Source organism: Python bivittatus, unplaced genomic scaffold, assembly GCF_059951505.1.
Source record: "Python bivittatus isolate LINGU-HERP-01145 unplaced genomic scaffold, Pbiv_v1 ctg000440_np1212, whole genome shotgun sequence".
Taxonomy (NCBI): Eukaryota; Metazoa; Chordata; class Lepidosauria; order Squamata; family Pythonidae; genus Python; species Python bivittatus.
This window is the reverse complement of record NW_028277063.1, coordinates 1379393-1396645: the sequence shown is the minus strand read 5'-3', so window position 1 is coordinate 1396645 and position 17253 is coordinate 1379393. Positions and strand designations below refer to the sequence as shown.

General features: G+C 40.5%; 1 protein-coding gene across 1 annotated transcript in view; it reads left to right on the top strand.

Moving 5' to 3' along the window:
* The first annotated feature begins 3345 nt into the window (after positions 1 to 3345).
* The window catches only part of LOC112541586 (integrin alpha-X-like), a 32832-nt gene continuing 18924 nt past the window's right edge, over positions 3346 to 17253 (top strand). The window contains exons 1-11 of the mRNA XM_088142584.1: positions 3346 to 3461; positions 5851 to 5956; positions 7129 to 7232; positions 7655 to 7719; positions 9657 to 9771; positions 10888 to 11018; positions 12608 to 12741; positions 12935 to 13088; positions 14605 to 14755; positions 15955 to 16028; positions 17016 to 17148. Coding sequence (XP_087998710.1) covers positions 3425 to 3461; positions 5851 to 5956; positions 7129 to 7232; positions 7655 to 7719; positions 9657 to 9771; positions 10888 to 11018; positions 12608 to 12741; positions 12935 to 13088; positions 14605 to 14755; positions 15955 to 16028; positions 17016 to 17148 — 1204 coding nt within the window. The 5' untranslated portion in view covers positions 3346 to 3424. The remainder of the gene's footprint in view (positions 3462 to 5850; positions 5957 to 7128; positions 7233 to 7654; positions 7720 to 9656; positions 9772 to 10887; positions 11019 to 12607; positions 12742 to 12934; positions 13089 to 14604; positions 14756 to 15954; positions 16029 to 17015; positions 17149 to 17253) is intronic.

Sequence of the window (17253 nt, the reverse complement as noted above, 5' to 3'; positions counted from 1 at the left end):
AAGAATTCTTCAGAAGCTTGGAGTGCTAAAATGTAGGGTTATATAGAGACCATCCAATCGACTTCAAGACTGGATCCAAGGTTCTAGAAATAGCTTGCCCCACTTAGATTAGTCCAAGGGAGACCCTTTTTGACCTATTCCCCAGATCAGAAATTATTTAGAAAAAAACAATGTCCATTCTAACTGGGAATGTATGTATGTTCTCCCTATAAAGCCATTTGTTCTGTCTACATGACTAATCATTCAGAGTGACTTTGAACTGCTTTGGGTTAGTCCAGAACCAGGGCCTGAAAATTTATAATTATTTTATTGTTCTCTCTTTGTTGTTTTAAATTGTATTCATCACATTGCTGTATATTGCCTAAAGCTGCTGGCAACTGAAGAGGCATATACATTGATTAAATAAATATATATGATGCAATTATATTGATCTAGATAAACAAGTAGGTCCAAAAGTACCTACTTCTACTGGCTGACTAGCTGAGCTCTCTGCAGATAACAGCCACTGAGAGCTCAGCTAGGAGCAGAGCAGACCTCTTAGAAACCTAAGGCAAGGCAAGGACCAATGGATTGAAATTAAAAGAGAGAAGACTCAGACTGATTGTTAAGGGGAATTTACTCTGAGGTTAGGCTTAGGATTAAGCAGTGGAACAGCCTGCGTGGAACAGTGATGGATTCCTCTTTTCAAATGGGGGTGGGATGCCCACCTGTTGGGGATGGCTTAGTGGATTTGCACCACTGAGCAGTGAATTGGACTAGACACGTTATAAAGTCCCTTCCAACTCATTCATTCTGCGCTTCTATGGTAGAAAATTCTGAATTGAGTGAGCATCCTTGATGCAATAGGAGCTACATTCTTCCTTTGGATGACAGACCTTTTGGACTTCTGCAAGGCTCAGGAGATAAGGTTTTGCACCTCAGCTGCTGAGAAGGACAGGGGCAAGGGAATACAAAATCCTTCTATTTTCTATTTGTTCCATTAATACTTTTGTAGATGGAGTAGAATAGAAGTTATAACAGGAGGCCATAAAGTCATAGAATCCTAGAACTAGGTGGACTTGGAAGGGATCAGAAGGATGACCTAATCCAACTTTCTGCAATGTGTAGGAAAACCAACTGAACCATCCATGAGAGGCTGATGTCCAGCCTCTTCTTTAAACGCCCTCCAGAGATGGAAAACCCACAATCTCTGTAGTTGGACTGTTTTAATGTTGGTGTTTTAATGTTGTACAGATCTTGCTGTCAGGAAGTTTTCCTTATATTTAAATGAAATCTAGGTAACTGCAACTTATAATAATTACTTCTGGTTCTAGTTTCTGTGGCCATGAGAAATCATTCTGGGCCACCTTTCCTGTAAATTCCCTTTATGTACCTGAACACAGCAATCATGTCTCCCCTCAATCTTCTTTCCTCCAGACTGAACATACCTCATTCCTTCAGCCTATCCTGACAGGACATGTCTTCAAGTCCCTGTACAGTATCATGCAATATTTGCTGTTGTCTGAAGTGTCTCTAATCTTTCAATATCTTTCTGGAAAGGTATTGTATATAGTAGTCCAGAGGTCACCAGTACAAAATGAGGAAGGTCTTCCTATGTCAATTCTGCACTACTGAGATCACCCCTAGAGTCCATTGCCCTTTGCCTGTAGACCAACTTGAGTCATTTTAGAAAACAGTGCAAATAGCACGTCTGTGGTTTACCATAACAAGAAATAATATCCAAGTATGTAGCATGTCAGCACCTTGCAGTAAAAAAAAAAAAAGGTTAATACTTGTTGCTTAATAAAAAAAAGCCTAATAATTGTTGCTTTAAAAGCCTAATAAAAGCCTAATAATTGTTGCTTTTTGCTACAGCTGAAATCTGCTTTCTGAGGCAATGGTATTATTCTTCCTAAAAGCAGAGGTGCCCCTGGGGTACCTGGTGCAAAATTACAAAGAATCTTGTGCCCCATAAAAACTAACATTGACTACATCAGAAGTTATGGATAAAATGTATGCAGCTCTTTTCCTCTATGGTATATCAAATTGTGCACCTGCATTCAAATATTCTGCTTATAATTAGCAAATGGAACATAAGAGGCAGCCCAACTATGTGAAGAAGCCAAAAAGAGGAAGCAAAATGCAAACTAGCATTAAGAAATAGAGATTTATTCTGATGCTCAGTATATCCAGCATTTTTAAATGTTGTCTTTGGTGGCAAACAAATCAAGAGCCATCTCATTAAATTATTCCCACATCGTTTGTTAGCTGGGATTCTTTCAGATTCTGGTTTACTATATAAGGAATGATAAAACATTCTCACACAAACTGTTAATTGGTTTTTCTTGATGTATTCTTCTAGAAAGACTAGCTAAAAACCAGGAAACTGTTATTTATGGTTTGTATAATGCTACCTTCATATCAGGAACTATGCTTGCTCCTACTTAGAAATGCAAAATGAGAAGCCAAGAATAAACCCTGGTTTATGATTCTGCTGGTTAGAAGAGCAACATGGGAGTGATCTGTGTTCTGCTCTGTATTTTGAGACAGTTTTGTGAAGATTTTCACTCACTTTTAAATTTTGTATTCCCTTGTTACTTATATTCGTGTTTAGCTGCCCTGAGTTACTTGGTTAAGATGAGTGGTCATAAAAATCAGCTAAAAAATTAAAAATAAGCACTCAGGGAGGCAGTGAAGGACCGGAAGGCCTGGCGCAATATGGTTCATGGGGTCACGAAGAGTTGGACACGACTTAACGACTAAACAACAACAACAACAAAGAGCATGACATGGACTGCAAATCTCAGATTGCCCACTAGATGGCAGTAAAGAGTTATAGTTTTATCTATCACTTTGTTGCCATCTAGTGAACAAGCAGAGTTTTGCAGCTCCAATCTGGTAGCCTGATTGTTACCTATCCCTGACATTTTCACTGCCTGCCCGGATGCTGTGCAGGAAATCTTACGTCATGAAACCTGTTAATCTTTAAGATGTTCCTGGACTTTTCATTGTTTTTATTTCAACTGAAACAACCCAAACAAAGCACATCTATGCCTTTGTAAATCAAAAACTGATTTTTGATGTGAGATAGGTCTTTGGGGGCAGGAAACAGAGGGGGAACAGAAAGCAGGGGACAGAGGAAGAAGAAAAACTTTGGTCCTGTTTTAATTTAGTTGCATTAATTCTATACCTAGTTTTGGCAGTGATCTTTTGTCTCTTTTACTCCACCTCCTCTAGCACTTCTCGGCTTCTCAGCCTGTTTAGTACCTACTCCCACCCCTTCTCCATCCCATGAGGGCTGGACTTTCTTCTCAGCATGAAAATAAAACCCCTTTCTGATTAGCCCCAACTGCAGATTCCCCACAAGGCAGCCTCAGTGTTTTTCTGATCTTTCTTTCCTTGGGAACTAACCTGACTACAAGACTAAATTCTTACCTTTCCCGGCATGGATCTTCCATCAATGCTTTTCTACCTGGGCACAGGTGAGTGACCTGAGCAAGGGAATTTAGTTTGGGGACCCCCATCCCTATCTAACAAGCTGACTTCTTTGCCCTAATCAAGATCCTAAAAGTAAAGTGTGTTATTGACTTGTAAAGTTCAGCTGACACCACAGCAACTTTCAACCACAAAGTGAGCATTTCCCCTTTGCTAAAATTGCCGTTTAAAAGATTATCTGCTCCTACTCCTTTCAAATTGACTAGCTGCTTTGTCGGGGACAAATGGACTTGCCTTGCAACTCCACCACCAGCTTCACAAACACACCTCCCTGTGCTAACAATGCCACAGGGCAAAGCAATTTATAATAACCTTCTTTGCTTCTCCCTATCAAAGGGGAAAATCACGATGCCACATCCAGCCAAGGGAGCAGAAACATGAAATGGGTAACATTAAGACAAGAATAGGGTACACTTCGTAATTTTTAAAAATTGTACCCGTACTTTCTAGCTAAAGCTTCCCCAAGTCATTTATTAGCATTCAAAAACATTGCTCCTTAAGGAACCTGATTTCCTAACTCTTTGTTGTGAAAACTATCAGTTTTTACTTGCTTTGAAAGAAGCTGATTAGAAAAGGGAGTAGGCATCAAAACGGTCACTATTCATGGTTCTGATTATTTAAAACAAATCTAAGTAAGAGAGGATGGGATAGGAGTGTGTAAAATTCTTCATGACTGAAGAAAATGAATAGACATTGTTTCCCCTCAGAATTCTTCCAGTGAAAATGAATGGCTGGAGATTCATGCTAGGCAAAAGGAAGGAAGGAAGGAAGGAAGGAAGGAAGGAAGGAAGGAAGGAAGGAAGGAAGGAAGGAAGGAAGGAAGGAAGGAAGATAGTTTTAAAAAGTAAGAAGAAAAAAGAAAAGGAAGAAATCAGAAAGAAAACTAAAAGTGTTTAAAAAGTAAAAGAAGAAGTAAAAGAAATAGAGAAAATAAAGAAAAAAAGTACAATGACGTGGCTTCTAATCTTCTTTACAGCAGTTATAAGTACAATTATAAGTTTATCTCTTAGTCTGTGATTACAACATGACTCTCTTCTTTCTATAATCTATTCTGTCTAATCATCAAACCATAAATCATACGTTCATTTTTTTCTGTTTCATGCAAAAAGTCCATAAGGGGTTTCCAGTCAGCAATAAATGCAGATATTGGCTTTTCTGCAACTTCTGAAAATGGGGCGTGTTATGGGCTCCCTTCCATTGTGTGGAATAAGGGCCTGGGAGGTTGAAAGGAGATTAGGTAAATTCATGGAGAACAAAGTTATTGAAGGCTACTAACTGTGATAACTGCTCTTGCCTGAATTAGTGGCGGCTGGTTTCTGAATGCTCATCTCTGGAGAACACTCACGGGAAGGTCCTCTTGTCCTTGCGTCTTGCTTGTGGACTTCCAAGAAGAACAGTCAACCATACACATATTGGAAGTCCACACACAAGTTGTTGACTCCCAGTATGTATGGTTTGTTCTGAAAAGGGGGATGCTAGACTTGCTCAATCTTTAACTGATCCTTCAGAGCTCTTCTTATTTCTCGGAGGTATTTTTAAGGACATGCATTGATTTTTAGCAAACCAATCTGAATAGGAATATTTTCCTTGGAATTTGCCTCCTGTTCAACTACTTTTAGCTGCATGTGAGAAAGGCAGTTTGCACATGCCCTGAGATGCCTTTATCTTGACTACTGTGATGATGGGGGGTGGGGTGGGGGATGGAGCTGCCAATCAAAGGATGGCAATGCAGGGCATTTCTTCCCAGGCTATATTCCAGCAGGAAGAGGGAACTGGAGGAAAGGGATATGATGGGCTGGAAAGATGGGTTTGAGGAGGCTCAGAGTCCTGGCCTGGGATTATCTCCCCCCGTCAAGGTGGCAGAATTAGGAATATTTTTGCTGCTGGGGTAGACTAGTGGTGACAGAATAAAGATGCCTTGTAGATGTAAGCAAACCTGTTTTAAGAACAATTTAAAGTTAGTTAATTAAAGTCAATTTGGCCACTCTGTTAACCAAGTGTTGGTGTTATTCTATAGGTTTCCCCCAGTTGTTATTTCAGAAGAATGTTTTTCAACCTTGGCAACTTTAAGACGTGTGGACTTCAACTCCCAGAATTCCCCAGCCAGCGTGCTGGCTGGGGAATTCTGGGAGTTGAAGTCCACACGTCTTAAAGTTGCCAAGGTTGAAAAACACTGCTTTAGAGACTTCTTGGTTTTCTAAAGCAGAAAAGAGCTTTAATGGTGACAGCAAAAGACAAAGGTGATAAAGGAGATTTCTGGCACGATGCCTCTAACTGAACCTTGAGGAACAGCAACTTGTGTATGTGTCCTCATCATCTCGGGAAGGACAAATGTGGGACTTAAGAGCTAAGTGACAGTCTCTTTGTCTCCAACAGTGTTGGTGCCGTGGTGCTATGGATTCAGTGTGGATGTGGAGACACCAACGATCTTCCAAGGGCAAAGTCAGAGTTTTGGGATAAGTGTTGCCCAGAACAGGAATAAGTAAGAGAAAACTGATTTTTGATTTGGTTTTTACACCCACTCCAAAGCTCAGGATGTCTTGATCTAACTCTCATTTTCTACACTTCCTTTTTCCCTGCCTGTAATATTTATTTCTGCTTCTGGAGGCTGAAAACCCTACATTATTTTGCTATTCCTCCAGTGCTGTTCCCTGATGCCAGCAATGTTCCAGCGGCTATAGAGAAATTCAGCCCAGGATGGCGAAAAATCAGGGGTCTGGTAGCACCTATTCCAACTAACACATTTATTAAAAGTCCTAAGCTTTTGTGAGCTGCAGCCAACTTCATCAGATGGCTAGACTGATGTAGAATTAATTTTAAATTAAAGTACACCAAAGGAGCATTAGGTTAAAAAAACACAGCTTTAGTTTTACACCTATCCCAAAGGCCAATTCATAAAATGAACCTGGAGAATATCAGCATTCTGGTGCAATATCACAGAGGAGCAAATTCATAAAGTTCCAAATAATTTAAGTAAGGAAGAGGCTATTAAATATTGTCTCGGTGATGGTCAGGGATTGGTTGTGGACATTCCTCTTTGTCGAACAGAAGCCGTATATTAAGACATAACATTCATGCTGAGTTAAGTTTCAGATCTGCTCTGAAGAATCTGACCTTAGAGTTAGTGAAACACTAGTGCACGTTCATTGACTCACTTGGCAATTCCCAGAAGTCATTTCATCAATAAAATAGTGGCTATGAAAATCTTTGCATTTCTATTTATGTTACAGAATTATTTCTAAATCTGCATCTCTCTCTCTCCATTATCTATCATCTATCTCTATCTATCAACTGTTTATCATCTCTATCTATCTATGACCTATCTAGCATAGTTTTACCCCAGATCAACATAATATTTTCTGCATATTTTTGACAATACATCAATATCATCCTATGGCAGTGTTTCTCAACCTTGGCCACTTGAAGACGTGCGGACTTCAATTCCCAGAAATTCCCATGCTGGCTGGGGAATTCTGGGAGTTGAAGTCCACACATCTTCAAGTGGCCAAGGTTGAGAAACACTGCCCTATTGGCTTCTCTCTTTGTGATCCATTTGCTAAAGACCACTAATCTTGTATATCTTGCATCGTCAAGAACCAACAATGTTGAAGGAGTTGTGCAAATATTAATCATCCTTCTGTTCTCTCCCCCCAGGGTGCTCATTGGGGCCCCATTCGAGACAGGACAGGTGAACGAAATGGGCAAATTCTACCAGTGCACCTACCCTTTTGGTGACTGTAAAGAGATTAGCATCCAAAGTAGGTTTGAAGACCCCCTCGGTTTCCTATCTGGATGGAACCTTGTGCTCAAGGGAAAGAGTTAGGTTGGGAATTGGAGTTCTGCCCCTTTGCAAGGACTGGAGAAGGAACTGGGCACAGAGGAACATTCCTGGGTGTCTTTCAAAGGAAAGAAATTCCATCTGATTGGAAATTCAGAAGAATAGAGGGTGAGACCAGTTCCAGAAAGGGTGGCACATTATGGTCAGGAGCTGAGCCTAGTTACAGCAAAGACATTAAGCTTTGGCTGAGCTACACAAGGTTCAGGATTGTAGAAATGAATTATTTGCAGTCCTTCCTGGATATTTTTTAAATTCTAGCAGATAGGGATTTGTGCTGAACGAAGCACCAAATATACTGGCAAACTGTATCATCTTCATCACTACAGTGTATATTTCTTGCAGGACCAAGAGACGCGTTCAATATGTCCCTTGGTTTGTCTTTGGTTGCCCAGAATGATCAAGTCCTGGTAGGTATATCAATACACACTGCTCCCAAACTGTGAAATGAACTTGTATGCATCATTCTTTCCACTTGGTTGTTTCTTTAATGGTGCAGAATATCGAAGGGAAACTCTTGGTGTCTTCCTTTCCATCACTGCTACTGTTATAGACATTAAAGGGTTAAAGCTGGAATAACCAGAGGCCATTCCCTTTGGGTTTGTACATGCTAATTACCCATAGTATTGTTTCCAAAGGCTCTGAAGAAGTCTGTGCCTTTTGCTATATACAGTAGATACAGAGATATATAGATGATGTGAATTACTGCCTGTTTTCTTATCTGTTTCTTTCCCTGTCTGCCTGCCTTTGACCTGTTTTGCCAATTAACTATTTTTTACCTTCGCTGGTGTTTAATATATAAATAAGTGAAGACATTTTCAGCTAGGCTGTTTAAGTTGGATGAATATGAAGATTTTAGCTACTGTTTTTATATTATTTGGAGGGGAGCAGAAGTGTTAAATGCCTTGAGTGCCTTATAGGAAGGAAGGAAGGAAGGAAGGAAGGAAGGAAGGAAGGAAGGAAGGAAGGAAGGAAGGAAGGAAGGAAGGAAGGAAGGAAGGAAGATAATATTGACACTGGGCCCTTAAAGGTAAATACTATCAAGACAGCTAACAAAAGATACATTTCACAAGATAGTGATGGCTTTTAAATTTTACCTAAAAGCAAAGCACCAGCTAAAAGTTATTTTGCCCAACACCCAAAAATTTCAAGATTCACAACTGTGAAAGCTTATTGTCCCTTGCAGAAAGTATTTCCACCAGTAGGCGTCCACAATGAAAATGTCCCTTTCTCTATTTACAGAAGCGTTGTGTTTTAAACCCAGGATAACAATAATAAAATTCTAGCTCAGGAATTATTACAGTATTATTTTTAAGTTGCCTTTTGGCAAGGAAAGAGATGTTAAAACGACATACCGTTAAAGAAAGCTTTAAAAAAAACCCCTAAAACTTTATTCGTAATGTCAAAATAAGAGAGAAAGCAATAGTTTAGAAACAGAAAGCAGAGCTAAAAGTAGAATTAATGTAGTTTCTCAGATAATGAATCAAGGGCTGACTTGGTATTTTGTTGACTTTGGCCATGCCTGTGACATGCCATCAGACACAAAGGCATTGCCCCACTGAGAGTTTGGCTGTAGGCTCGATTGCAAAGACCAAATACCCTGGAAGAAGACACTTCTGATGTTGCCAAGAAAATGAATTTGCCAGGAATCAAGCTTGACTTGGGAACATATTTTTCTCCCTCTCTCTCATTCTCTCTCTCTCTCTCTCCAATTTTTATATCTGTAAAATATATTTGTTAACACTGGAATTTTGGGCCCATGAGTGTCCCTGGTCTAACATATCCACGTGTCCCCCACATTTCGGCTCAAACAATTCTTTATGGAAACTTCCGTACAATACGCTCTTCCTTCATCCCTTGCCCATAGCCAGGGAGTGGCTGGTGGATGCTTCCCCCACTAGCAAGAAATCTTCCCACTTAACTTTGTACCTGAACTTGCCTTACCATAAACTGTTAGGACCCCACCTGTCCTCTTTGCCAAGGCCAAGTTGAGACCAGTTACGCGGACAGAACAAATGCATATCACCATACATGGTATCACCTTGTGGACTGGAGGATAGCCTTTTAAACTGGCCAGATGTGCCTTGGTTTAGAATATTAGAACAGGACAGAAATAACTGTTTAACTTATAGTTGTTGAATATCTATTGCCAAGGAGAAGCTCTGATTGTCTGCATCAGGTGCCAAAATAACCAAACTAGCTTTAGGAGGGCAAAAGGGTTGCCACTTCCTATTTTGCCTCAAGCAGCAAAATACCTCTGCTTGCCCCTGCCCTGCCCTTGAGAGTCCAAGTATGGAGAATTTGGTTTCCACCTTGTCTTCACAATTTCTATCTCTGTTTATTTAAGGTGTGTGGCCCCACTGTGCACCGGGCCTGTGGGAAAAATATGTACATAAATGGATATTGTTTTCTGTTGGACCAAAATCTGCAGGAAAAGGAACACTTTCCAGAATCATTGCCAGGTAAGATCTGGAGGGGAGGGGAGGGGAGGGGAGGGGAGGGGAGGGGAGGGAGGGAGGAAGGAAGGAAGGAAGGAAGGAAGGAAGGAAGGAAGGAAGGAAGGAAGGAAGGAAGGAAGGAAGGAAGGAAGGAAGGAAGGATATTGTACCTCATTCCTGACCATTTCATATGAAGTCTGTGGATGATGGAGGGTGTGATATTCCTCTTCCCAGATGTGGAAACAGAGATGGACGACAGCTTATTTTAATCATGTTTATTCTCTCCAATTTGAAAGAGACAATGCTACAAATGCTCTGCACTCTTGTATACCTTTGATTTCATGTTTTGGAGAAACCAAAGAAACATTGGCAATAGGAAACAGGAATAAAGCTCTATTATCTAAGCAAAACAGAACTGAATATATGCACTGTAAATGTAGATTCCTCTTTTAAATTCCTTTTCTCCTTGAGAAACTCATTGTTCCCTAGTGATGTCTCTCCCTCTGTTCAAATTCTATTTTATGTAAGTTCTATTAGCCCTCACAAACAGGTAGAAAGGAGGAAAACAAAAAAGCCCATGAAAACATACATCTCCTGTGTATTTTTCAACAGATAATTTGTGTCATATTAAGCCATTTAATTATTCTCATGTAAACCACTGCACTTAATAATAAATAATGGGAAACTAAGCATATAAAATAGCATGAGGAGTCCACATTTCTAAATAGCCCCCAAATGTGATTCCTGAAGAAACCGTGACACAGCATGGACTTCCTCACTGATGCCATGTGAATATGGTGGCTTCCAAAATAATCTCTAGATTAAAGATTCTAATGGTGTGAGTATGCATGGATAAATCTGGACTTGGATTGTACCTGGGGCATATCAGCCAAAATGTGCCAAAGTAGATCAGTTTTGGTTTTACAATTAGTAGGGACTGCTGCATCGGGCATGGATATGATTAAGGTTGGTAACTAAGTCTGTTCTTTCCTTCTCTTAATAAAAGGTGTTATGTGAAAGCTTTAACTGACCACCACCATGTTGGGTAATGGAGGCTGATATTGATGGGCCTAGAAAGGGAGTAGCACGATGGGTCATATAAATGTATTTGTGCTTCTCTCTATATATATCTTCCATCAGAATGCACCCCTCATACAACTGACATTGTCTTCCTGATTGATGGCTCTAGCAGCATCCAGAAAAAAGATTTTGAAACAATGAAGAAATTTGTTTCTGAGGTCATCGAGAATCTCTCTGGCAGAGATACACAGGTAATGGACATGGAGGAGGGCCACGCTGCAGGTCCACCTTGCCCAATTCTCCAGTGATCTGGGCCAAGTCATGTCCCAATCCACTGCTATCAAAGTATCACTTGTTCCATTTGTGCCCCTGTCATTTGCAGTGGCTGCTAGCAACATTTTCTGTTGTTAATACTATTAAATGAAAGGGTTAAGGTAAAATGGTGGACGGAATGCACAGTGCAAGCCCCGCCCCCTTTGGAATGTTTGCATCGCAACATTCCATCCATCCTCTTGCCAGTTTTGATACCCTCCTCCAGATGTTCTGCCTCTGCAGGATATTAGTCTTCTGTTAATGATTGCTCAATTGTTAAATCCACATAGAAACCGAACATCTGCTCTGTGGCCAAGTGTATATTTTGCATGAAGAATATTGCAGGTTCGTTCTCCAGGATATAAAAAGTCAAACAGCACATGGTAGAAAAGATCCATGGGGGAAGGTTGAAAAAATCAAGATGGGGGTCATGACGACCCTGTTGAAATCCTCCCCCTTTTGTAAGTGTGGTGCATATGCAATGCATGTATACACAAGGGGTAGGATTTTGCATGTGTTGTGGCTGCCATTCCAGCTTTTTTGAACCTCCCCTCCCCCCCTCCCCCAATAGACATCCTGTGTGGTATTGAGATCCTGCAGAGTGGCTTGGAAGTCAAAATAGAAATGCTCAATGGGCCAATATACTTTCCCAGCAACGCTAGATCCTTTCTTCTTATTTGTGATTATTCTGCATATCCTTAAGCCCTGCATAATGCATATACATCCATTAAGAAGCTAAAATTGTCTACTTAAGCTTCTGGAACAGGAAGAAGGATGGATGGATGATCAATGGCAGAGTTCAGATTAGAATGCTGGGAAAGTCACTCAGAAAACTGTTAAGCATGGAGATTAGATAGAAGATAGATTGTATAGTAGTAGATTACTATTTTTATTCATGATCAGATGTTGACATCTTCCTTAAATAAGAGTTTGGGGGAGTTGTACTTCACCAATGATGTTCTGGCCTGGGTGCATTCAAGATAAGGATATCCCAGGTGCTGGTTTGAGTAACAGTGACTCAAGCAAAGGTCTGCTAGGCCCCTCTGAGTCTTTACTGCTTAGGCAATCATCTCTGGCTATTCTGGGAAGCACTGGAAAAAACCCAATATATTTATACCATTTATAGTACAAACATTGGGGCTTCAGTCAGGTTTAAAGTGACATTTACTCACAATAATCATGAAATTAATTTTTTAAAACCTCAGATGACAAGTGCTTAGAATAGCAAGCAGAGGACGTACTGAGTTCAACCAGTCAATATAATTTCCTTTATGAAAAAGCATCAAGAAGGCATGTTCTTTTCAAAAGGATCCTCTTATGCTTCTGTTTATGTCTAAATTTGGCTTTTCAAGTTTGGATTTTGGAAAAGTTGACTAAGTTTGCCTATGGCCTGAATAGACCTGCCACAGTTGAGAACTTCAAAAGAAAAGTGTTCCAAAACAGTATGTTTCCATTCCCCCGTTATCCTTTCGAGTGACCCCCATGCAGAACACGACATACTAACCATATGCTTCTTTTCTTGCACCAGTTTGCTCTCATGCAGTTTTCAGGGAACTTCAAGGAACATTTTAATTTCAACAGTCAAGACCCCGCACGCCTTGTAATGGAAGTGAAGCAGTTGCACGGATGGACCAAAACAGCCACAGCCATCCGCAAAGTTGTGTATGTTCTGTCCCTCGGAGCCTTCCCTCCCACTGAAAATCCTTGCTTTCTCCTTCCGGTTTCTTCTCATAGTCTTCCCTCTCCTTCTCTCTCTCCTTTCTTTTCCTTTCCCTCCTTTCCACTGGTCAGTATTCTTGGAAAATATTACAGAAACTGAATCACAGTTCTCTCTTCCTTCCCCTTTCTTCTCAAGGAGGGAACTGTTTATCCCAGAAAAAGGATCCCGGAACGGGGCTGCAAAGATCCTTATTGTGATAACCGATGGAAGCAAGAAGAATGACCCTGCTCAGTATTGGCAGGTGATACCAGAGGCTGAGCAAGCTGGGATCATCCGTTATGCTATTGGGGTGAGATCTTCTAAGGAGCCCCAGTGACAAAATACGATTCGTTTTGTATTTCAGTTACATTGACCACCAAGAGGTATCACATTACCAGCTTCATCCTTACTGTGAATGGTCACATTCAGGTAGCCAGATGTTATTCTATAGGATTCTGGCCCAATAAGGACGAAACCAGTAGCACTGTGTAAAAATAGAGAAATCCTACCCTTCCAAGGATGGGTGTGCTTTTGTATTTCAGGCAACTCATTCAGAAACAGCTTACTTGTCTACACGTTTTGTGAATGATTCTGTGCATATGTATCTGTCTGTACTGTCTATCAGTCAGTTCTAGGAACTCCTGGATCCCCCCCACTCCCTGCTCCTGGGAAGGCAAAACTCCACATTTACCTCTCTATGTTTTTAGAGTTTGATGAAGCCAGTTTGTGGTGGTGGTGGAGGGAATTCAACTTCCCAGTCTAGCTACAGCAGTGAGATTCCTAATGCTCTCCCATCTTAAGAACTAACCAGGCCTGACCCTGCTTAGCTTCTGAATGATGGCCAGATGCTGCCAAAAGCCTGGTTTTTTGTTTTTGTTTTTTTACATGAAGTATGAAAAATAACATGTGGTTTGGTTCTGAGTCACCTTCAATGCTTAAAAATATCTGACATTGTAAGAGAACAGGCCAGAAATGAGTAGAATTTAATTCACTTTCTTTTTCCCATGCAATGTTCTGCTTGTCTGGCAATCAGCAGAAATTCCTTGTCTAAAGTAAATAGGTAACTCTTTCTACAGAGGCATTAATTTTGAAATTTAATATTCTAAATTCTGAAATTTGGAAGTTCTGAATCTGGGAGATTTAAAAACAAAAATATTTATTTGATTCCTCTTTTTATTTTTCTGGCTGTAGGACTTGTTCTTCTCCTCACACCCACACCAACAACTAACAACAGTTCTTCTGAACTGTGAACACTGAGATTTTTTTACTTGAAAAGACCTAGCGGTCCTCTGAGACCTTTGAAGAACCAGCAGCTGATTTCAGTTGTGTATAATTTAGGGTTGGGGTGGGGTCCTCAGGTCCTTTTATCTTCTCCATCCCAGCCCCAAGTTAAGAAATTCAGAAAGTAGAAAAAAATTCAAACTTGTTTGTATGTGTGTCTTTCAGCACAATGAATTCTTTTTTATTAAAAGCATATTACTTTCTACCTATATCAGTGTTGTCCAAACTTGGCCACTTTAAGATGAGTGGACTTCAACTCCCAGAATTCCCTATATTATTCATTTATACTGATTTTGCTTTAGATTTCAGTGTTAGGACTTCATGCAACTAACATGGGAATCATAATGCATATAGTTATGGTATATATAACCTCCAAGATTTCTTGGAGAGAGAAAGTGACTGTTAAATCACTTTCAGTTGCCATCATTTTTCTGCCATGCTGAATATTTGTTAAATGCAATGACTACATGGCATAAACTTATACGAGTGCCATGGGGCCTGGAGAGCACACTTTGAGATGCCCTTCTCTTTTTTCCCACATTAAGGTTGGCAGTGCGTTTTCAACCACCAAAGTCCAACAGGAACTGAAAGACATTGCTTCTGAGCCAGATGATGAACATGTTTTCAAAGTAAATAATTTTAACGCTTTGAAAAGCATCCAGGACCAGTTACAGAACAAAATCTTTGCCATTGAAGGTAATCTTGGAGCTATAAGGAAAAAAAAAACAAAAAACCAGGAACATCTCTTTTGCTATTTCCTCTCTTTCCTCTTGAGGCAGGTTCACGTACAAAGTTTTTGCTGAAATGAGGTTGAAGGAAGATGTGTAATTTTGAGAATGGGAGAATCATCCACTTGCACCATTGCTTATCCATTTCTTATGCTTTTGTGTATTACTGATCTGAACAAGCTTCTGATTTGGGGACTGTCCTAAAACAGGTACTCAGGTAGAGATATAACAAGCATCTTTTTTTTTTTTTCTTCTGTTCAGTCGTGTCCGATTCTCAGAGACTACCTGGACAAGTCCCTGCAGTTTTCTTGGCAAGGTTTTTCAGAAGTGGTTTGCCATTGCCTTCTTCCTAGGGCTGAGAGAAAGTGACTGGTCCAAGGTCACCCAGCTGGCTTCGTGCCTCAGGCGGGATTAGAACTCACAGTTTCCTGGTTTCGAGGCTGATGCCTCAACCACTACATCTACCGCTTAATTATCCCTACCCTAATATTTTCTGGTGGAGTGGCATATTCCCTCTGAACATGAATTCTCCCCTGGCACTTATTTTGGATAACAGTAGAGAATACTGGGAATGAATCAAAATGAGACACAAAAGAGATTAAACTTCAGCCAATTGATTCCTGATGGAAAAAGTTGTGAATTTTGTGAAAAACTGGAACTTGGAAGGAATCAGCTGCTGGCATAGCGAGAATTTGTATCTTATTTAAAATGATTTATGGTTTAAAACGATTGGTTTAGTTATTTTGGGGAGGGTTTTAAAAGATGGTGGTTCAGCATTTTAGTTTCATGTCAGTTCTTAGCAACCACATAGATAGATTTGCTGTAGGAGGATCTGTCCCCATCATGTCCTCCAAGTCTTCCAACAATGTACCTATTGCTACTGTAACTGAGACAACCGTGTGGTTGGCCATCCTCTTCTTCTCTTTCCTTCTACCTTTCCCAGCATTATAAACTTCTGCAGAGAGCTCAGTCTTTGCATAATGAGTCCGAAGTAGGATAGTTTGAGCCTAGCCATTTGTGCCTAGAGTGAGGACTCTGGGTTGATTTGTCCAATGACCCATTTGTTTGTTTTCTTGACTAAAGCAAGAATTACAAGATGCAATTTTACCGTAACCTTACTGATGGTATTCTGTCCTGTTTGCCTGCTGTCACTGTATCTTCCCATAGGCACCCAGTTCCAGAGTAGCAGTTCCTTCCAGATGGAAATGTCCCAGGAAGGGTTAAGTGCCCTGCTGATCCCGGTGAGTCATTTCAGTCCCAGCACAAAGTAGTAGATTCTGTATTGGGACAGTGCTCACAATGACCTGTACCCAGATTAAACTATGCTGCTGAAATGGCCAGAGATAGCTTAGCTGATGTTTGCAGAACTGTCTTTTGAAAATGCATATTTTTCCAAAGTTTTCAATGTTTATCCTGGAAGAAAGGTACATGAGAGAGTAATGCAGGGAAATGAAGGCCAGGAAAAGTATTCCTTAATCCCCCTGTGTTAGTATATGAAACAGCAACCTTGCTGGATTTAAGCAAGATATATGCATCACCATTGTGGAAGAAGGCTAGGATACTAATGTAACAGATGAACAATCAAGAAAACCAGAAACAGGCTTTAAGAACAACTCAGAAAGCAGATTCCTAAGATGCTGAATGCAATGCCAATTGCCACTACCCACAGACTTAAGGACAACTGTTGGCATGGATAGAGCCAGCCCATCAAAGGGAGCCTGAATAATAATAGGGTTGCCTACAGCAGTGTTTCTCAACCTTGGTGACTTTAAGATGTGTGGACTTCAACTTCCAGAATTCCCCAGCCAGGCTGGCTGGGGAATTCTGGAAGTTGAAGTCCACACATCTTAAAGTCACCAAGGTTGAGAAATGCTGGTCTACAGGGTGATAACAGAAGTCAAGATGGTTGTGGCACACACAATTAAAGCCCTGCATGCACATAATAAAGGGGCAGGACTTCTGTCACATGGTTGTGGCTGCCATCTTGACTTTTTACCTCCTACAGCTACATTTGACAACAGACCCAACAAGGGAGCACCTTCTTCCCTCATACTGGAAGCAGTATGGATGTAATACCAACCTGCAACAGTAGGGGGTGGTATGCAATATGTTAACAGCTGAAGTTCGAGTTTTTAATCTTTTATTAAAGCTAAGGTTTGTTTTTATGTTTTCCAGCTGATCTTAATATTGAGCCTATATTCCTACTCTAACTTTTTGCTGTGATTTAGAAAGGTCCTGTCCTTGGAGCTGTGGGAGCCTACGACTGGTCTGGAGGGGTGATTCTGTATCAAACCAGCAACCGAGACCCACAATTTATTAATATCTCCAGCAACTTCAAAGATATGAATAATTCATATCTTGGTAAGAAATAAAACTCCAAATTCCCACCCTCCATCATGTTCTATCAATATGCATTGCCCTCTGAGACAACTGCACCTGTTGGCAAACCTCTCTCTTTCCAATAAG